At 43.3% G+C, this 22926-nt stretch overlaps 1 protein-coding gene across 1 annotated transcript; it reads left to right on the top strand.

The window, feature by feature from the left end:
- Window positions 1–13990: 13990 nt before the first annotated feature.
- HSFX4 (heat shock transcription factor family, X-linked member 4) lies at window positions 13991–15553 on the top strand (the record flags this gene model as incomplete). The annotated part of the gene is made up of 2 exons (XM_080910250.1): window positions 13991–14473; window positions 14945–15553. The coding sequence occupies 2 exons, from the start codon at window positions 13991–13993 to the stop codon at window positions 15551–15553; spliced, it is 1092 nt and encodes a 363-aa protein (XP_080766376.1).
- Window positions 15554–22926: the final 7373 nt, after the last annotated feature.

Raw genomic sequence — 22926 nt, 5'->3', positions numbered from 1 at the left:
CTCTCTCTCTCTCTCTCTCTGTCCCTCTCTCCATCCATCCCTCCCTCCCTCCCCCTTACCTCCTCTCTAAGTAAATGTAGGGTTTTTTTCCCCAAAATAAAAATCTCTTAACTATGAAAGGCTCTCATGCTAAAGTTAAGGAATATGTATGGGATATTTAACAGACCTTCACACTGAATGATTTGTGATTTCTAGCATACATCCTGGGACCTAGGAGTATTACTTATTGAAATGCTGGTCACAATAGTCCCTGCCCAGTATGCTACACTTTGAGATTCAATAATGACTTTGCTCTGCCTATTACAGTTGATCCTCCTATGCATCATATAAAGCCTAAGTTGATGGGATGATATTAGATCTTAGGGAATTTATATATGAAGAGGCAAGTGGCCCTGCCATGTAACTGGTGAACTCCAAATATTCCTTTTCACAGTAATACAAAGCCTGAGATAAAAGACAGTATTTACTTTTTCCATGGTCCTCTTACTCTCTCTAGTGGGTGCCCAGTATGCAGACATTGCAGAAAGCCCAATGTAATTCCTTGAAAATTTTTACGTATACCTCTGGAAGACTGAGGTATTTTGGCATTGTGATGAAAAGCATGATAATCAATAGAGTTAACTGTTCTCTTGAGAGACATCCTCTTCTATGGTTGATTCCCGAAAGAACATTATTTCTTAATGTACTGAGAAAGCCTAAGTTTGAGTCCTTAAAGTAAATGTATAATCATTTGTGTGTTACTAGAACAATAAACCTCCCAAGAGGAAATAATTCTGAATGACAGCCTGCTTTTATCAGAGTTTTTATGCTCAAAACGACCATAGGGTAGTAGTATTCCATTCATTCAGACGACGTATGTGCAAAAATTAGGACTAATCTGTTTTTAAAGTATCTATAGAAACTGAATTAAAGGACAAATTAATTTCGTTTTATATTATCTTTTTACCTTTCATACCATAAGACAGAGTTAAGAGAAGTAATCTATAATGTAACATAATCTCCCTAATTCTTGGTTATATTTGTTCCCCATAATAGTCATTTTTCCTGCAGTGATATAATTTTATATGAAAAAGAATTTTCTATTTTTAGGTGCATTGCTTCATGTTAGTATACAAATTAAGGAATTTTATCATGACATCTCATGCATTTTGTCATTATACCGTGTTCTCATATTTGTTCTTTCTTTGTGTTATTGTACTTTGTTCTCATGTGTTTTCTTCCCTCATTGTTACCCCCATCTCTTCCTGCCTTACAACTGGTTACCTTTCTTCCCTCAATGTTCTACTTTTCTTATTTATCAATTGAAATTTCATATATGTATATAATGCATCTTTACTACATTCATGCTGTAGTAGTTTGCCTGAAAATGGACCACATAGACTCACAGGGAGTGGCACTATTGAGAAGTGGCCTTGTTGGAGTAGGTGTGACCTTGTTGGAGGAAGTGTACCACTGTGGGTTCCAAGTGCCTATTTCGAGGAACATGGAGCAGAGGACAAAATGCTACCTAGCTGAGAGACAAAAGTGCTTAAATAGCTTGGTTAAGAGAGTAAAGGTGACATTCAGCTGTGCCTTTAAGGAAATGGGCAGCTCAGACATGCAAACGGCAGGCATGGGGGAATATAGCTACTGTATAGTCAAAGGAAATTCTCTCAGTGTGTCAGAGACAAGAGAGCACATAGCACAGCCAAACCCTGAGCCATGATACACCACAAAGATAGAACTATTATTGAAGTATGGCCTTGACGCCTTAACACAAGAAAACTTAGTATGTGAGATGCTTCAGATAGGAATCAACAGGGAAGGATTTGCTATGCTCAAAGTGAACCTGTGTGTAGAAGAGGGAGGATATCCAGCATGTAGGCAGTCTCAACCAGATTCACAGGAAGAAGTTCAGGCAGCAGATGAGAACTGTCCTCAGGAAGTAGCTAGGCCTCATAGCCTGGAGGAGGGGGACCATTTTCTCATAGGCATTGCAGAGGCTGAGATCTAAAAATAATGAGCTGGACTCTGTAAGGGAGCACAGGAACAGTGCACAGTGGCCTTGAAGGAAGACTAGATCCCCAACTGCAATGTAGAAGACTGGAGATGCAGGCAGCATGGGGAAGTTAGATGGTGCTTTGGCCAACATTGATCTAAGGAATGCAGACTACATGAGTAGAGATTTGCTTTTCCTTTGCAAAATAGGTCTTAACAAGATTAGGGTCACTGGACAATATGGACAGTAGACCCTAAAGAAAGGAATGCTGGCCTAGGGAGTTCAGTCTTGTACTGCAAGACAGCCTTGAACTGCCTGGGTCTCAGGCTAGACTTCCTGCCCTTCTTGCAGCCCCTATGACTTTTGTGGTTGCTCCCCTTGGAGAGCACTTTCAAGATTTAGGTTTGGTACTAGAGGCACTCTGCCTTTGCCATTTTGCATCTTACAGTTAGTCTGAGGGTATGAGGTAGACTTGGAAGTCAGGCTGAAGAACAGCAGCATATGACTGGGAGGTCTTAGAGTGGTGAAGATTTTGTAGAAAGAGCATAGCAGAACCTATGGTGTGCACTCAGAGCTTGTGGACCACGTCCTTAGGTAACTGCCTTGTATGGTGGCAGTCACCTTCCTCAAGGTCTTTATTCAATGCTTCATCTTAAAGCCAAAAATGTCCAGCAGACCCCAAATTGGGACATTGCTGAAAGGGCATCTTGCCTCTGAAGCCTAATTTGGGGATTCCATTGCAGAGTGCTTTCTCAATTTGCCTAATCTTGATCCCTTTCAGTCATCCTTTGCTCCCTTCCTCTCCCTCCTTTTCACTAGTGTTGATGCTAGGAGCGCTCTTTAAGAAACTTCCCATACACTGACTTATTTTAGAGTCTGCTTCCCTGGCATTTCAGATTGTAGCAACAACTGACAGGAAGTTGACAACAATAAGAGAAGTAAAGGAGAGAGTATAGGTACATCAAAGTCCACATTTAAAAGGATAATGTAGAAGCTAGCATGCAGGCAACACTGGCAAGGCCTTGCTATCTCAGCACTAGGAAAGAAGGCAAAGGATGCCCAGGAGTTCAAGGACAACAAGAACTTCAAAGCAAGCTCATAGCCAGACTGGGCTATTTGAGAGTCTGTTTTAACACCATCCAAACCTCCAGAAGAGTGAGAGTGAGAGTGAGAGAGAGAGAGAGAGAGAGAGAGAGAGAGAGAGAGAGAGAGAGAGAGAGACAGACAGACAGACAGAGAGAGAGACAGACAGACAGAGAGAGAGAGAGAAAGAAGGGGGTAAGAGGGAGGATGAAAACACAGACAGATGAAAAGAGGAATGGATAGATGAAGGAAGGAAGGTACAGAGGGAGAGAGGGAGGAAGTAAATACAGGTATGGTAATTCATATTGTAATCTCAAAACTCTGGAACAATCAAGTAGGAGGGCTGATGTGACTTTAGGTTTATACTGAACTATTCTGTGAGAATCTCAAAAACAAAAACAAACAAAACAAAGGAGTAAATAAATAGTTGCTGTATCCAGTTTAAATAATAAGCAAGGTTCAGAAATATTTAGAGGTGCGTGTTTGTGTGTGTGTGTGTGTGTGTGTGTGTGTTTGTGTGTGTATTGTACATGTATAATATGAGAATTTAAAGGTAGAGGCAGGAGAATCTGGAGTTCAGCTCAAGGATCTACTACATAGGAAGTCTGAGTTTAAGCTAGGATATATGAGGCTATGCATCAAAAAAAAAAAAAAAAAAAAAACCTACAAAAAAAGAACTATTAAAGATATAAAGGTACCCAAAAGAAATATATAAATGGTGATATTAAAACATAAAACAAAACCATAGATAAAACAAAATTGGCAATTGGGTAAAAGTAAACGACATTCAGTGATGAGCACATGGGGCATGGGGTTTATTGTCAGGAGCTTAGGTATCCAGATGCACAAGGCAGCCACATGACACTCTTCTTTGGCTGCCTAGAAACAGTGAACAGACACAGCCAGGCCAGGCTGCCCTTAGCTGGAGAAGATGAAAGTGAATTGCATCACAAGCAGACTCTGACTCTGCCTTCCTTCCCTAAAGGGGCATGTGGAGCCCCCCGAAAACAGGAAACAGACCAGGGGATGTGCTTCTCACCATTCTGACCTCTGCAGAGGGGCTACTATCCTGGGTAGACATGGTGTTTGATAGAAGGCCACACACACCCTTGCATGCTTCACCTGTTCCTCACCACCTGCTCAACAGTACTGCTTTTCACTCCCCTCATGTTCTATCCAGCTCTCCCCCACTTTCCTCTCTCTTCCTTTCTGACCCCCGAACATTTCTCCCAGGCCATTGATTGGTAACCCAGCTCAGCTCCTGATGGGAAGAAGGTAGTATCTGTTTGGAGCACACAGGCCCAGGACTACTGCTGTGTGCTGAAGCGGATATTCTACAAATAACCACAAGGGGGCGACAACGTGAAGGTACTAACAGAAAGACAAGCGATTTCCTCACTAAAACCATAAGCTAAAAGCCAAATATTTCAACCACAAAAGCCTAATCAGATCTTTGGAAGTATGTCACCACCATCACTAAGTGAGCAGGTTCCTTCTGTCACCATGGCATTTACTCCATTTTCTCTAAATAAAGGGGGTTTTTCTGGTCACCTCCCTTGGCTCTCTAAAAATGACCCAGGAAGGGTTTCTGAATTCAACCTGACCTAGCCTTGTTATAAAGCCTCTCAGGGAAGGGCAGGAATGGGGAAGGCTCTTGAATGAAGAAGGCTCCATGGCAGCTCTGCTGGTTTACCTAAACCATACTCTCCAAAGGCAGGACTTACCAGCATTCATGCACAGAAGTGGGGACTGGATTCATCTGATCCTCACTTCAGTGTAGACACCCCCCCCCCCGTCACCCTTCCCAGATGCATGTGGTCTCAGGAGGTACACAGCATGAGGAAGAGAGGAGACTCCATCTTTGAAGCTTTGGGGAAGTGGCCATCCTTGCTGGGGTGGGACTTTCAATGGAGCAGCTGCTCAAAGTCACCCATATTTTTGTAAGATCTCCTAAAGGCATTGCAACCTAGTGACGTCCCCGAATAACAACCTCTGGTGTCCCGGAGCCTAATCTTATGTGTCTCCACTAGCAAAGGAGGATGGGGGCTGTCCAGCTACTTCTTGGTGGTGCTCCCTGCTCTGGACCCGTCCTTGACAAAGGAAGCGTAAGATACAGAAAAGTGCAGTTTGGAAACGCTCTTGTCTGCACATGAGAATGTTGTACCTAGAACTTAGCAGATGACACGACAGGCGACTGCCCTCCCAGAGGACCTGGGTTCCATCTCAGCACCCACATCAGACAGCTCACAGCTACCTGCACATCCAGCTCCAGGGCATCGGCCACCATCCTGATGACTGCAAGGGCACCAGTTCACACGTGCCACGGACACACGTGCATGCACACACGGTAAAATGAACATTAGAAGAAACGGCAGCTCGTGTCGGTGAGCTTTGCTCTCTTCGTCCTGTGGAGGCTGTGCCCTGGCCCTGCGTGAGCATGATGGGCCTGTTGTGCTGTCTTTCTGATCAGGAACTGCCTTGAGCTTCAGAACGCCACCTGTGGCTTTTCTAATGGACCTGGGGATGGGTACAGTGAGTCAGGGGGCCAAGGTGGCCCCCTTAGCCAGCTCAGGGCAATCTCAGAAGACCACTGCCCTCTGAGGCCACCTTGGGATAGATGGCATCGCTTAGAAGGGTTCATCATGTACTGGAGGGAGGGGCTGATTTCTGCTTCCCTTTGCATTACCCAGCATGTGGCTGAAGCCCATATCTCTCTATTGGCTTTAACGTCGGCTGCCAGGCTGTTGCTGAGGACCTGTGAGGGTTGCTTGGTTGCATTTGAGGCTACAGCTGCATTTATCTCTGGTGACTTTTATCTCTGCTACTGTTCCCTAACAACAGGGCCTGTGTACACTAGCCAGCTATCCCTCCTGGCCCAGAGGCACTGACACCACCTGCCTGCTATTACATCCACTCTGCCTGGAGGTGCATGCTGGAAACAATGATTTTCAGCAACCTCTTCCAGTCAGCCTGAAGGCTTCCTTTTCCCTGATGCCTTTCTAAAACAAAACAAAACGAAAAACCAGAAAAACCAAACCGAACAAACAAAAAACTCCCCCCCCTCGAGAAAAATCCAAACCAAAACAGAAACCAAAATCTACCACGTTTCAACCTCAGTTTGTGTTCACCAGGAGTGGGGCCCTGTTTCCTTTAGAAGCTGCTGATGGTTCTTGGACTCCTTGGTAGGAGGGGATGGACTCGGTGTGGGGAGCAAAGCTGGATGAAGTTAAGTTTAAGGACCTGAGTCTTTGGCAAAATGATGCTCCCACTGTAAAGTGTGGGTGGGGTGGACCCATCTGAGGACCCCCTGAGCGGACCAGAGATGTTGCATGGGTTTGATGTTCCCTGAAAGGGCTGTTTGGGGTCTACTGTCCACCCTGTGAATAAGATCAGAAATCAGACTGTGTGTGTATATGTGTGTGTGTATACACGTGTGTGGGTGTGTGCATATGTGAGCATGTATGTGTGTGCATGTGTGCATATGTGTGTGTTTGTGTATTTGTGTGTATACACACATTCAGGTACACACAAACCAAGCACACAGTGTGCACGCACCCTTGAACAATTGCCTGCATTGGCTCTACCTTCCTGTTTTTAGCTCTAGTCTGTGTGTCCTCTGCCACCCTGGGCTGCCCCCTAACCCTTATTCTACATCTCTGGGACAGGAGCTAGCAACCTTATGAGCTCCCTGCCAAGGGCTTCCAGCTTTCATCCCTCCTTCTCTCAAGACAGACTCTTTAGATCTCAGGAGCCTGGGATCCTGCTCACATATTCGCTCCCCGCTCCAGCAGCCTACACTGAACAATGGGTGAATGTGCTCCTGTGGCCAGGAGCGTTGAGCAGCAGCTAGGTACTAAGTGGTTGCTGTGCGTCAGTATTTGTGTTAGGCCTAGGATTTGGCTTTGCAGGGTCCCAGGCACCCCACTGGGACGGGCCATGTCATGTGTGATGGTCTCAAACAGGACTAGAACCTGATGGTGGCTGACACGGCTCTCCTCTGAAGACACAAAACGCAAGTGACCTTCTGAACACTCAGAGTTCACAGAGAACTGGGCTGCTGTACTTCATGGGCCCATACACACACCTCACTCCTGCAAGCCAATATGGCCTCCTATGGTCCCACGGCTGGATTCTCTTATGTTCCTGTACCCTGGGTTTCCATACCCACAACCCCTTAGCCTCCTTCCACATGGGGGGAAGTATGAATCATTTGCTAATGCCCAGGGAGATCACACACAACCCTCTCTCACTTTTCAATGCTGCCTTGTTCTCCCGCACAGAGATATAGATACAGGGCTGCCCCTCAGCCAGTTTGCTAGACTCATCTGTACAAACCGCATCACACGGTCCCACCTTTTCCAAACAGTTTCCTGGAACGCTCAGATATCCACAATGTCCTGAACTCTGCCCTGATCACTGAGTGTTCACGTCCTGTTCATGTCACTGAGGTCCGAGTACTGTTTGAGACCATCACATTGTGCCCCTCTCCCTACCAGGTTGACCAGACTGCTGATGAGAGACCACAGAGAGCATCCCAAGGTGTCTGTCCTGGGATCCTGAGAGACCACAGAGAGCATCCCACCGTCTCAGGCCTAGGGATCCAGAAGCCAAGGGCAGAAGCGCTAAAATCACTCCAAGGAGTGAGAAGAGAAAAAGTAAAAACTGTCAAAAGACATGAGTTGACACCTTTCAGAATTGGAAGATGAAACCCAAATAAATCTACAGCCAATCCACATCAAAGCTCTGAGGACTAAGGAAGAATAGCTTAGATGCAGTCAAAGAGAAGTGGTCCTATATTGATATGCCTAAAACAATTGGAAAGATGGGGCCTTCTCATCAGAGACCATGGATCCCAGGGGGGAAGAGGGAAGAACACGAGGGAAAGGGGAAGAAATGTCTCACAAGTTGTCCACGCAGAAGGCACTGACATCTTTACCTGCATTCAATGTCCCTCAGCTTGACAGAAATCCCACCATAGAAGCTGCTCACTGCCCCATTCTCCTATCACCCTACAGCTTTAGTTCCCTGTGAAGTTGGAGGAATCGGCCAGCAGATGGTGCTGTGAGGAAGCTCAAGACCATGGCAAACACTGCCTAGTGGCATTTCATCCTGCAGGAGGGCCTTTCTCCTGGAGCTTTCTGGAAGCATCATTTGCAGACACTCAAAAGCACCCTCCTCGTCCCCTCAAATCTACGACCGCCTCTTCTCCTGCTTCCTCTGATTAAGTTTCATCACTGAAAGTTCAAGGGGACAACACACCCAGCAGCCCTGTCAGCAAGGTAGGGGTAAGGATGCACCTGCAGTGAGCATGGAATGGGACAGGGCAGGGCCTGCTGATCTCACACAGTGGTGTGTCTTAATGCAGGGAGACAAGCTCTCCCGCAACAGGCTGCGCATGCGCCTGTGCTGACAGATCTCCAGGTGCCCTGTATTTCCTGTAGACATGTTTCCCACCCAGACAGGTGAGTAATGCACCAGGGGCAGGTGAAAGCATCTCCCAGGAAGTGCATTGTGGGACAAGGGATCCCACGGGGTTAAGGATGAGTCTGCTGTGTGAAGGCTGCCATCGGGCTTCCTAGTGCTTCTCAGTTAGCACTCACTTTGTTTCCAAAGCACCTGCCATTCATTCATTCGTTCACTCATTCATTTATTCAGTCAGTCTATCAGACTGTCATCATGGCCCCCACTGCCCACTATGTTTCAGGTGCTAGAAGGATGTCACATGACCATCGAGGCTCAATAGAGTACAAATGTAAGAGCAACTTTTCCTCACTGGTCAAGACTGTCAGGTTGTACCCACCTTCCAACCCTGCTTCTACCTTCCTATATCCCGGTGAGGTGGATCTAATAAAGTCCTTAACTTTACTAACCTCTGTGGCTTCTTGGATGACTCAAGATGACACAGTTGCTTCTGGGTGTTCTAGGAAAGCTCAGGGTTAATAAGGCCTGCTGCAGGAAGCAGGCAGAATAAAGGTCACATGCAGCCAGCAACAGCTGGTTTCCTGGTTGCCACACCTCCCTCATTAGAGATTTCCTGGAAAGGCTAGCCTGTGGAGAGGTGGACCATTTGCATCTGCTCCCAGGATTAGTCCTCCCCAGTTTCATAGAGGGCAGTCAACATTGCATATTGGCTGTAGAACTTGCAATGCTAAAACCTGGAGAGTGTCTAGAAAAAGAGGATGAGGTCAGGATTGGTATTGCCAAGCCCTAACCAGAGTAATGTCCCAGATCAACAAAAATCAGAGGTTAAAAAGGACCTGAAAGACAGAACAGGGGAGCCAATGGAGGGAGGAGCTGGAACAGCATGCCCCTCCCTCTGTATAGGGGAGTGTTCCTGTGTCACAGGCTAGAAGAAAGCCTCTGGGGATAAAAAGCTTGCTCAGGGACTGGGAGATCCTGTAGAGAAACAGGACTTCCTGCTCTGCCAAGCCCCGAGGGTATGAGGCAAAGTTGCTGGTACCGAGGGCCTGGAAGAGCAGAGGCCACAATGGTTCATCATTAGTATTATTGAAAGGCAGGCATGTCAAGGTTAAGGGGGATGGTGCGTTGGAAAATGGTTTGATTAGTGGTTGCCAGAAATATGCTATGAATCTTCTTACAAAGGAAGTAGATATCAGGACTATGCTGGAGAAAGGACACTAACATCATTTAGAATCTTACTATGGCAACTTTGTGGGTCTGGGGTGACCACAGGCAATCTGATCTCACTGTGTACAAAAAAAATTTGTGGTGTTTTCTTTTTCTCCTCTTCCAGGTCTTCCTGTTTCTCCTTCTCATCTCCTACTTCTTTCTTGTCTTCTTCCTCCTTTTCTTCTTCCTGAACTTTCTCTGTTTTTATTCTTCCTCTCCCCATGTGTCCTCATCTTCATTGGCAACACTGAAAATAACTGAGCTACCAGTAGCTGGTGGTTAAGAGTAGACAAGGTTGAGAGAAGAAACCCTTCACCATAGTCTTCTTAAGAGCATATGTCCAACAGAAGTCAATCGGAGTGGCCACACAGAGGAGTAAGCATTCTGGCACAGGGGGTTTACGAGTATTTTCACCTCCAACAACACAGTGACTATCTCTGCTCAGATTGTGCTCTCTAACTTCCACTTAGAAACTCTTTGCCTCAAGGGGTATTAAGGTCCCCAGGGAATATGAAGCTGCAATAGGAAAGCAATGAGATCTGCAGTGGGTCCTACAGTTAGACAGTAGGTCACTGAAATCTCGGAACCCAGAATAACTAGCAAGACTGTGGTAAACAGTGTCTTATGGTAGGTTCATGCCTTGTGAATCAATGAACTATCTGGAGATAGTTCTCAGGAAGGACTTTCTGCTGATTGCATTTCTGAACAAATATATTATCAAATTCACAGACATGGACCATTCCCATGGGGAGAGTGTGAACCAATATGCTACATATTAGGTGGCAGATCTAGTGAGAAGTCAAGTTACTTGTTTTCATAACCTTTTAAAAAAGATTTATTTGTTTATTATGTGTCAGTACACTGTAGCTGTCTCCAGACACACCAGAAGAGGGCATCAAATCTCATTACAGATGGTTGTGAACCACTATGGGGTTTCTGGGATTTGAACTCCGGACCTCTGGAAGAGCAGTCTGTGCTCATAACCACTGAGCCATCTTTCCAGCTTGTCAAGTTACTTTTATAAAGGAATATTTCAGAATATAGATTAATGTTCAGTATAATATAAAGTTCAAAACAAAATATGGGATAGCATAAACTTGATAAAATAAAAACGCACAGAAAATGAAAATAGGAGGTTATGCCCAAAGTACAAAAATCTTTAATCCATGAAATGGGCTTATGGTTCTAAAAGTTTCCAAGTTAAAGCTGCAGATTTATAAGTGGCTAGATGGGTCTTCAGGAGTGAGAACATTGGACCAATTCAGGCCTAGAAATCATGATGATGGGCTGACAACTTGTCCTATATATCCTGTCCCCCATCAGCCCTAAGTCATATAAACAAAAGAGCAAAACCACGAGGACATTAGACCATGTCATATTATTTGAATGCCTTCTTCTGGCAAGTTACAGAAGGTCTGCCTTATTTAAATAAGAATAGAAGTATATCAGGAGCATGAAGATGGAGATGCAGGTAGACCAAAAGCCTGAAAACATTTCAAGCAATATATTGGTCCCCAAATTCAACAGAATAGTTGAACTTTTGCTTTCTCAGTTTGTGTTCTGGGTACACAAGTTACCAAATGGAGAGCAGGGAGCATGCCATGTCTGCAAGATCACTGGAATGTCACTGCCACCCGTACACAAGCAGTGTGCCCTGAAGAAAACAGCAGGTCTAAGTGCAGACTTTGCAGTAGCAGCACTGATCTGAGTATCCTAGGGAAAAATCTCCTAAATAGAATTGGGACGAAGAATACAAAATGTAGGAGAGCTGGGAAAGAGAACGCAAAGCTCACCATCACCATAGAGAATGCCAATGTGTCAGGGCATCTCCAGTTTGTGTGGGATGTGAGCTCATGTTTCCCTAATGGGTTAAAGAAAAAAAATGCAAGAATGCAGTACCAGCAAGACAGTGCAATAGGTAAGGGAACTTGCTGCCAAGCCTGATGACCTGAGTTAAATCTCCATGGCCCACATGATAAAAGAAAATAGCCTCCTCTATGTTGTCTTCTAACATGGGTTTTGTGGCTCACATTTATACATACATAAGCAAACTAAATAAATTATTAAAAAATGCGGTGGTAGTTGCCTATGTTCTTTCTGTGGCAATAACAAAGATCTGGACAGGAAAATAAAACAGCAGATAAAGTCACGAAGAAAAGTAATAAAACAGCTTTACCCCTTTAGGATGAGAGAAGCTGGCTTGGCTGGTTTAATGGCAACTTAAGTCCTCCCTTTTCCCCACATGTCCTGTCTAGATAAATGTTCCTGTGCATTCCAGTAGTTTTTTGGAGTCTTCTGGAAACAAGAAGCAACCGTCTCAGAAAGGCTGCCTTCACTTCCCCTGTCTGCTTATATGTCACTAACTTCCCTTCAACACAGACCATTACAGAAATTCACAGCTGGTCTAAATTCAGAGAGCAACTTACTGTGAAATGTGCTAACACATCTAAATCACATGCCTGCAACTAAGTCTCAGTTAACAGAGAGAAATGAAAGAATGTAAGAGCCAGAGGAACAAGATCCCTACTGTAGGATGACATTTTCTATATATGATGTGGGCTCTATACCAGTAAAATCTCAGTCACCTAAACAAATTCAGTACAATGACAACACCAGGGGAAATCTCAGACGGTCTCATATTTAAATGAAAGCTACAGGTTGCTGAAAGGGAAAGATTCAGTCTTCTCTAGGGATGAGATCCCTGATAGATTATCTAATCCCAGTCAGTCCTAAACTTAAACACATATGAGAAACATTAAATGGACTCAGCATGTTGTATTTTAATATGTGTGCATAAATAATTCTAAATATAAATATACATTTACATAACTATTTATTTGTTATAATTTTAATAAATATGCAAAGAATCTATTTATTTATCTAAGAAGAAATTCCCCTTCTAGCACAGATGAGACACCACAAATGTATAGATGCTTTTCAAATGCACACTAGGAACTATCGGTGTGACCTATTTTAGTTGTCTGTAACTAAACAGATAAAAGCTTTCCTTAAGACAGATTATATGAAAACCAAGCTACAAAGACCTGTACAAGGACAATACCAATAGACATGCTAACATGGAAGTCAGAAATTTCACCGGCTTTACCCTAGGCAAAAAACTACAGGCAACTAAGGAATCTAAGAGTGGGAGGGTTACCATTCCTTAGGGATGGGCCCCCAGTTGGTAATCCAATACCAATACTATAAAACATATAAATATACATGCAAGCAACAAAAATGGAATCATCAGGTTGTATTTGTATATCTATGCATATATGCATACATATATATGCATAATAACAATAATGATAAAAGAGAATAAAGCCACAAATTTGAGAGGAAACAATGGAAGCCACATAGGAGATGTAAGAGGAAGTAAAGGCAATGGAGAAACAATGCAATTTCATAAAAATAAAATTCACTGTCATGGGTAATTAGAATGGCTTTTATACAGACAAAATAGAAGTGACTGGCAATTCTGTTTTGATCTGCAGAACAAAGAAATTTATTTTGTGGTAAGCTAAGTGTACATGGAAATTCAAAGCACCACTGTGGATGTGGCCATATAATCTTAAAACGTAATTAGTATAATCCTACCATCAAGTAACTAGAGGAGTGTAGTCATTTCATCCTACTTGGGCATAGTAATGCTGAGTAGACAAGCTGATCATATTGTAGGATCTACATGAAGAGACACAATCAATCAGAAAAGCAGTTGGAAGAAACCAATGCAAGCCTGAGAGAGGGGTGGGTGAACGACTAGAGGGTAAATGAAAGGGTAGACCACTATGCCTAAGAGGTACTGTTATCTGGCAATCTATATATCAGGAGGATGAATGCTAATACCCAAGCTTTTTCTAACTTAGGGCTAGTCTTTGATCTCTGGGTTAGAGAAAGAGTAGCAGTAACCACCCCTCCATCTTGAGAACTATGAGAGGCCGAGGTGTTTCTCAACTCATACAGTACCCATGACAAGATATGTATCATCAGAAAGGAGAGTTTTCTGAGAGTTTTCAGCACATATTTGCATAGAAAAGAGAATATTTGAGGCCTTCTCACCTACCCATCCACTCACCACATATGCTTGGCCTGGCCTCCCTTTCCAGACTGTTTGTGAGCCATCTTGGTGACATCACAAGACAAAGAAAGAGAATGATGACTTCAACAGAGGTATACTCAGAATCTAGAACTTTATAGTCACTGTTATTGGACATTCCTACTGGAACGAAAGGCACACTGTCTTGAGGACAGGGACTTGAGGTCTGCTGTCCAGAGTGCTCTGGGTGGTTATGTAGCATTATGGCTAACCCAAATGCGGAAGAGGATTGTGAAGGCAACATGAACCCAGATGTTGTTCAAGAATGTGAAAGTAAGGTCCAACCTAATAGTTTACCTGATTCACAGGCAGATTTAAGAGGGAGTCTGGTGAAGCAAGATGTGATACAACCTCCAGCATCAGAAGAAGATCCCCCAGCTGAGGACCAAAGTCAACCTATAGACAATAAGGAAGGTGACATTGACCTTCTCAGTCTGCCCTTCCCCAGGAGGCTCTGGACCATAGTACAGGATGAGTCATTCAAGTCGGTGAATTGGAATGAAGAAGGAGACACAATTATAATTGAAGAAGACCTTTTCCAAAGAGAGGTTCTTCATCGCAGGGGGCCAAAGATTTTTGAAACTGACAGCTTGAACAGTTTTATTTGCCAGCTCAACATGCATGGATTCATGAAGATATGCCCTGGGACCTCCATGGTTTCTTCTGAAGAAAACAGGAGAGTAATGGTAAAGTACAAAGAACTTTTGTGTCTAACTTTTAATAACAGAAGCATATACACAACTCCTCTCCCTGTGACAAAAACAATATCAGTTTTTTACTTCCAAGGATAACTGTTTCAGGAATATTACTTACTGAAAGGTGACAACGTAGACTTAGAATATTGTGACTTTGTCATTAAATTACATAGGGCCCACCTAAAAGTCTACAGACAAAAATAATGGCTGTAAGAGGATAGTAAATGGTGTGTGCATGTGTGTGTGTGTGTGTGTGTGTGTGTGTGTGTGTGTGTGTACTACAAGCCAAACTTACAAATAATTTATCTTTAATGAAGAGATGCCACAAGATATAAGGGTATCTGCAAATGAAAAGTTATATTTGTCATCACAGATTAAGACATTGTGACAGATGTTAGGCAAGGTTGTCAGGATCAATGCAAGTTTCATATAAGTATAGCTAATATATTCATTTTGTTTCAGATGTACTGCAATTTCTACTTCAGGAAAGATAAACCTGGACTCCTAGGGTATATCTGGGAAAAAAGAGTCCAGAGAAATTGTAACCATCAAGCACTCTGTGTGCCAATTCCACTTAAGCCTTCTTCAGGACCACCTTCGAAGAAAAAGAAGTTACCTACAAGATTTTCTCCACGATTCCATCATAAGCCCAAGAAAGAAGATGATGAGGAGTCTAAAAAGAAAGGGTCCAAAGATCAGGGACCCAAAGGAAATCAGCCCTTTGTGTTTTCCAACGTGTGGGCTATGAAAAAAATTCCTGGATGTTCCCTACAACAGCAGTCTCTTGGGGAGTCAAGCAACCCAACAGGGGAAAACAACTCAGAGAATATAGTATGTATGCCCCCAGCTACTCTTGAAAACCAAGATACAGAAGAAGTGCCCAGTGACAACACATCAGGGAACCCCATTTTGAGTTCTATGATGTTTCTGTATAACAGATGTTGTTCTGTCATATTGTCTGCAGTATCAGAGAGGCCACAAAATGAGACACCAGATGAAGAAGAACAGGAAGGGTCCTCAGATTCTAACTGTGTAATCTGCCAATCCATAAAGAATAGTCCTCGTTTATGAACTCACGGGCCCCAGGGAATGAGTGATTTTTTTTTTTTTTTTGGTGTCAAAAAGATCACTCTCATGATGGAAATAAATTATCTAAATGAAAATCTAGAGTCTGTGTCCTATTTGATCCCCTGTACAATTTTGTTTCCTTGTCTTCCACAACCTTGCATTTGTATTGCCTTCTGTGAGAAGCAACAGTGTTCTACATGCTCAGCAAAACATTTTGGCTACTTGGGTGAAGAGCAAGCCTAGCAAACTCTGCTCCCCTGACAGTACTGGCTGCTGATCTGGCCATGTCTCCTCACAGTATTGAAGTGTATTAAAGCAGGAGACTCAATTGCTCAGGGCCCTGGCCTCCAGAAAGTTACTGGGCAGCAGTTGAGGGTCCCTAGTAAGCATCCATTAGACTTGGATAAGCACACTTAAAACTAAGGTGCCTATCTACTAAGGGATGAACACTACTATACCCTGACCCCTGAGATGCAGGCCTCTCCTCTCTGCACTTGAAGGTGGGAAAGAGTCTGACATACAAGGAATACAGACTTTAGAATTATTGTAAAAGAATCTGCAAAATGTTACTATAAAATATCCACCACCTAAAACTTCTTATCCTACCTCAAGGAATCAAAGGTGTATTTAGTATTTTTAAGATAAATAGCTGGGTGTGACTCACTCCTCCTTGCCTGGGCAAACTGTATGCAGAGCTCTTACATTGCAGAAGGCCTGGACATTGTTGGGCATCTCCACGGGTTGTCTTCTTCACCACAGATTTGCCAGGGTATTGATGTCTGCTCAGCGCCTGACCCTGGACTGAAATATCAGCCCGGGGAAGCATGGCCTGTGGTGGGGGAGGGGCAGGGCAGAAAGGTGACACTATGTATCTCAGCTATCCAGACAGCAGCAGGACCAAAGTAAGGTTGAGCACAGAAGTCATTACCTGGTAGTTTTACATTTCCATAAACGCCAAGGTGCTTGGGTTTGTGTCCTCAAGGCTGAGAGGCAAAGCAAGAAGAATGTTGTCATCGCCATCCCCTTCTTGAGAGCATACTAGTTTGGATGGGTCACACATACAGGAGAGAGAGCTCTGCAAGCTGAAAGCGACTCAATGTTGCCTTGGTTTAGAGTCTGCACTGCACTGCTAAGTTAACAGGACTATTACATAGCTGCTGCCTTTGCACCACATCTGCCCATCTTCCATGCCCACAGGGGTCACACCTTTATCTCCACGGAATCAAGCTCTAAAAGACACTTCAGTCACACAGTCTCCTTGCTGCCTATCAAATACATTTCAGTGTATACACAATCCAGTGTCATGAACAGACTCTATCCTGACTTAAGCTCTAGAACCACAGACAGGAACAGAGGTCTACAATGGAACAGTAACTACTACAAACTGAGGAACCCAGGCCTATGCACTAGGGCCCAGCTACCCTGGTGGGTCTTAGAGGAACTGCTGTTTCAGGAAATCAAAACACATTCTGCAACTCACACATAAACAAATCCCAAGGACTCCTTTATAACCTGTCAACAGTAGTTTTTCTTACACTCAAAGGGACCATTTGTGAGTACTCTGTTAAATCTGCACCCCAGCTAGGGAAAGCCTTCACTCCACTAAAGTGTTGTTTTCTAAGACCCCTTGTGCACCCAGGACTGGGAATCCATTTATAAGAGCATGCAGTAGTCTGACTTGGCCGCTAGGAAATTTTGTTGGACTTAGAAGACTCTGCGGAGCTCTGATCATTCAGGCTGGGGCAAGGTCTGTATTTAGTAAGGACCCAGGAAACAAAGAGAATGGAGAAATAGAATCCAAGAATCCAGAGATTAAAAGACTCAGGTTGAAGTCATGCAAGCACAGTTCTGAGCATGATGAAGCCTCGCAGGGAAAGTCTGGAAAAGATGCAGAGGAGCTCTGTGGGCCTGATGCAATGAGTTGGGAGGCGGTGCTGTGGAAGGAGCAAGACAGGCCAATGAGTGTTACAACAGCTGGGGTCCAACAGGAGGTCTAGCCCTGGCTGGCCTGTTGAGGTACTGTAGAGCTGGGGCTGAGTGCTGACCCAGGAGTCAGGGTAGGATTCTATTGACATTGGTGGACAGAGTTATGGGAATAGCAGGCTAGGATATGAGTGGGTCTAAGAGTAAGGATGTAGAACTGCAAGTGCTGAGGAAGGAACAGAGCTGGGTTGTGAGTTCTGAGGTAGGATTCAGATGCACAGCTGTGAACTGTGACCCCGGGAGGCAGACATATAGAGTACCAAAGAGAGATTGTGGCTGAGTGTGAGGAATTGAAGATCGGCCATGAATACTGACCTAGTAGGCAAGGTCTATGTAGTGGCAGGAAGGGACCTAGAAAGTCTGAGTTATTATTGCTTTGAATTCTGACACAATGGTATGTATCTCTGAGGTTGAGTTACTGTTTGTGCTGCAGGAGCTAAGGAGGTCTATTAGTACTGAGGAAGGAGTTTGAAGGAGTCTTTAGGTCTTCCAGATGAACAAGGGCAATGCTGATTGTGGTCGAGTAGGTAGGTGTGCTGAGCAGAGCTGTGGATTCTGTGGTAAGGTGTTTGGGGTGGTGCTGCAGATAGCAACAAATTTTGAATATTGGGCTGCAATAGGATTGTGGGTTATCTATGTGCTTGTGCTTTGTTGTATAGCAGTGGAGAGCGCGGTGAGACAAGGCTCAGGGGTGGTCATTGGGAGACATAATCAGAGTCTTGTAGAATTACAGGGCCAAGTTGGAAGACTTCATAAATGCTGGGCTGACAAGAGACTTCTGTCCCTTCCAGTGAGATATAGCTCTCCTGCACCAAATGCTACAGAAAACAAGTCTTATGAGATGGAGGGGACCACAGAGAATCCTTTCCACATGGACTGTTGTCCCAGCCTTCAACATTACTGGTTACACTTTCCATCTCTGCCAGGCTAATGCAAAGCTCCTTATGCCTTTGATGGCTCCTTCCTTCTACTTACCACTTGAGCACCACTGGTCTTCTGATCAGAAAGTAAAGGTTCGGTCCTCTCCTGTGGTTGTGGGCCAATGATGGGGGAATCATTATAACATGGGTAGATAGAGTGGTGTGTATGTGCCCTTGAATAAAAGACCAGAGTTCTCCCTCTGTCTTCATCTTCATCTTAAGCTGCTACAGCCATGCTGTAAATGGTCGGCTTTGTGAGGTACAGGTCCCATTCTCCTCAGTGGCTTCTTCCTTCAGTCCTCTGAAGAGATCCTGTCAGGGACTTTTTACCATTCCCTCCACTCTCCTACCTAAAGACAGCCTTTGTTTCACTCTGTTCTTCTGTAACTGATAAAGCTCTGACCAACAGCAACCAGAGGACAGGACTTATTTGGCTTAGAACCTAGATCTCACTCCATCAGGAAGAAAAGTCAGGGAGGTATCTTTATGGTAGAAACTGGCTTAATGGCAGTCAACAATTGAATGTTCATAGATAGCAGTTGTTATGGTGATTTTCTGTGTGTTTACAAAGCCTTCATTCAGGACTCTTTCTTCTTTAATCTTTCCACTCAGAGCTTAAGAAATGAGGGAGAGGTCACCAGGGGACTCTGAAGGTGACTTGTAGATTTTTCACTCAGGCCTTGTCCTTCACTTACAGAATGATTTCATTTCTCTTAGGCAAATTCTAAATATTATGAATTACATTATATTATAACCTTTATTAGCAGTACAAGCCAGCTTCATGTCACTTCAATATAATGTCTTCAAGAATATTTAAAAGCAATAGTTTTAGCTGATTTCTGTCTGTGGAGATACCAAATTTGATTATTACATTTCTTCATTTCTCTGGGGAGCAGAAGCACAGGAATGAGTGGTAGAGCAACCTGCTGTTTCTCAAGCCCCGGAGCACAACAAAGGCATATCATGAGCTGTTAACCCACAACTGCTTTCCTAGGTGTTCCAGGACACGTACATACATATAATTATATCCCACCTCCTAATACTATTACCCTATGTAACAAGGCTTTGACATGTGAACCTTGGCAGGATATTCAGCATCCAAACTATAACTTTATTCTATAGATTCTGCTTATTACATGCCATCCAGGCTCCAATTATCCACCCTTAGCTGTATGACTGAGAGGACAGTCTGAAAAACAGATTCTAGGGAGGCACCTTCGATGACACAGCTCATTTGAATGGGATACAAGAATCAGAGGTTAAAACAGACCTGAAAGACAGAACAGGGAAGCCAATGGAGGGAGGAGCTGGAACAGCATGCTCCTCCCTCTGGAGAGGGGAGTGTTCCTGTGCCACAGGCTAGAAAAAAGCCTCTGGGGATAAAGCTTGCTCAGGGACTGGGAGATCCTGTAGAGAAACAGGACTTCCTCCTCTGCCAAACCCCGAGTGTATGAGGCAAAATTGCTGGTACTGAGGGCCTGGAAGAGTGGAGGCCACAATGGTTCATCATTAGTATTATTGAAAGGCAGGCATGAACTTGGCAGACAGGAATGAAGGGGAAGCATCAAGGCTAAGAAGAGTTTATGGTGTACTTGAAGCTGATGCAGAAGTGAAATAAATGTGCATCAGCAAAGGAGGTTGTTTTGTGTGTTCCAAAACATGGTATCAGCACCATGAGGCCAATGCAGGAGAGGACAGTCATCACACATCAGCTCATCTCAGCTGGTCTACAGATGTGGCATGACCACAAGGGGGCGTATAACAGAGCTTCCCACAATTGAACAATGAGAGGTCAGGATAGTTGCTCTTCCTCTTCTTCCTCTGTCCTTGTTTTTCACATGTTACTGCTGCACAACAAGTTTAAATTACTTAACAGATCCTTTCAGTGAGCAGCATTTTATCTTGAAGAGACAGTTTGGTACACTATTCGTAAAATACATGAAATATATATATTAAGGCACTAAAATAAATACATAATCAATGAATGGAAATATCATGAGGTGTACTGAATGAGTCATAATAAAGTAAGATTATTTTAGTTTTGACAGTGCATAGTAATCTAACTAGTCATTATCATGTGTACAGTCAGACATGCATTTCAATGCCTATCTCACCTGCCAGATAAGACAGCTGACAATGACAATTCTGGAGACATGACTTGTGTTAAAGTCTATTCTCCTGAGATGTGCACTTTACGTTTTACTTTCCTTGGCAACTTATTATTCATATATTTTTTAATTAGAGACTATTCTTTCTACTGGAACATCTGCCTGGCATGTACTCTACATGGACACACAAGAAATCCCCACTGCACCTTCTGGTTAATTAGAGACTGGAGGCTTTATTTGTAGATACACAAGAAACACTCTTGTGAGAAGCTCCTCATAAGAATACAGAGAAACTTTTTTCAATTATAACTATATAAATAGAAGGGTTTCAGCCTAGGCCTATATGAAACATCTCATAAGAATCCTGAACATATTAACAATCAAAAATTTTTGCCTGTGTCTGAAAAATAAAACCATTGATTATACTATTCCCCTTTTTTCTTAATTATTTATATTGCTAATAAGGGTTCTGATAGTGTTGTATAAACATTATCAACTAATATTTAATTTTCTGTTATAAACAGGTAAAGATGTTCTCCTTCATTCTCTATTCCACGCTGAACACACAACACACACAAGTCTAGTGTATGGAAGTCTGGGAGTTAGGAAGAAAGCATCTTTAAAAATAGAAGGGCTGAAAGAAAGGACATCTGGTTATCTACACAGGCTTCCTCATTATTCCTGAATCTTACTTAAAACCTAATCCACACTTTCCAGCCCTGCTTCATCTGTGGATGGGAGGCAAGGTGCAGGTTATGCCAGTAGTTTAGCTTAAAAAGGGACATCCTGAGTAAGCTTGAGAAGAGGATAAACTGACTCCTGGAAACTTCTTGGGTGGAGTATGGTTAAGCACACAGTGTGGACTCGGACTTAGTATAGAACTCCTGCACTTACACTCAATACCTATGAACTATTCAAGATTCCAAGTGCAGTTGTCACCCACCTCAGTCAGTGGTCACAATGCTTGGGACAGGGCCAGGAATAGACTTTGTAGTTTTAACAGACTCTCTTTCTGTAGTGCAAGCTGACCTAGACCTCATGGTAATGATCCTCCTGCCTCAGCCTTTCAAGTGCTTAGGACCAATGTGAACTGCCATTTTTGGCCAGGCACTGGCCCTTTGGTAATTACTACCAAATGACCCTTTGTCAAATTCTCTTTCCAAATCATATAGCCACATGTTTCTTTTTCATTCCCACAAATAAAAAGTGTTGTCTTCTAGAGACTGTAAGCTATGTGATATTACAACACAGTGATTGTAGAGACAGGTGAGACTCCTCATCTTCATGAAGTCAGACATGACAATTTTGGAGAAAGGAAAATACAATGCTACCTCTCTAGATAAATCTTTCCATTCATTTAAAAATTTAATAAGCAGAATTGTTTGTCTCTGAGTGTGTCTATTTATAACTTGAGGGCAGTGCCCACAGTTGTCAGACAAGGGAGTTGACCATCTTGGAGCAGAAGTGTCAGATGGTTGTGCACTCCCATGTGCACTGGAAATTGATTCTACCTTTACTGCAAGGACATCCAATGCTCCTGATTGCTGAGCCATCTCTTGGGGTTTGAAAGTTGTTACTAGCAAGACACAGGGTTTTGCAATATTGCTCAGGCTGACAAACTGCAGGACTCAAGTTATACTCCCTCTCCAAGTGCTGTGAGCTGGAGCTATAGGGCACACCCCTCTGTGAACAGATTCAAAATTAGTTTTAAATAAGTAAATATTTGAAAACTTTGAGGTTATTTTTTTCTAGACAGGGTTTCACTGTGTAACCCTGGAAGTTAGCTCGGTAGGACAGGCTGTGCATAAACTCAGAGAGCCTCCTGCCTCTGCTTCTAAAATGCTGGGATTAAATGTGGTCTGCCACCATACCCTAGCTTTAGATGACTTTTCTGTGTGTGATTTTACATTACAAATTTAAGGAGTATAAATCTTGGATACTGTTGCCAAATGAATATTTGAGTTTTTCTTGCCATCAGCTTAAAAACTGAAAAGCTCTGAGGATGAAGCACAGGCAATATAATAATTACATTGATGCTTTTGATATGTCATGTATAATATTTTAATGTATTGCTATTTAAAAACTGAGTTAGCTAACATTTATAAAAGTATCTGTTGTTTCAAAATAATATTTGAATGCTGATGCTGATTTAGATAATTGAATACTCTGCTAATTTAGACCACATTAAGATTAATGATACAGTTATTTTATATATCACATTGGTTAACTAGTATAGAAAACAGGTATTTCTTCTGAATAGCCAGGTGAAAATGTGCACAGACTCTGGTTGACAGCCCTGCCACTCTCCTAGCTTGTGATGACTGAACCACCTAATAAGGGATTAGGAAGCCCTCAAACCACAAGT

This window comes from Micromys minutus (assembly GCF_963924665.1).
Source record: "Micromys minutus genome assembly, chromosome: X".
Lineage (NCBI taxonomy): Eukaryota > Metazoa > Chordata > Mammalia > Rodentia > Muridae > Micromys > Micromys minutus.
Note: the sequence above shows the minus strand (reverse complement) of the source record. Positions and strands in the feature narration are given on the sequence as shown.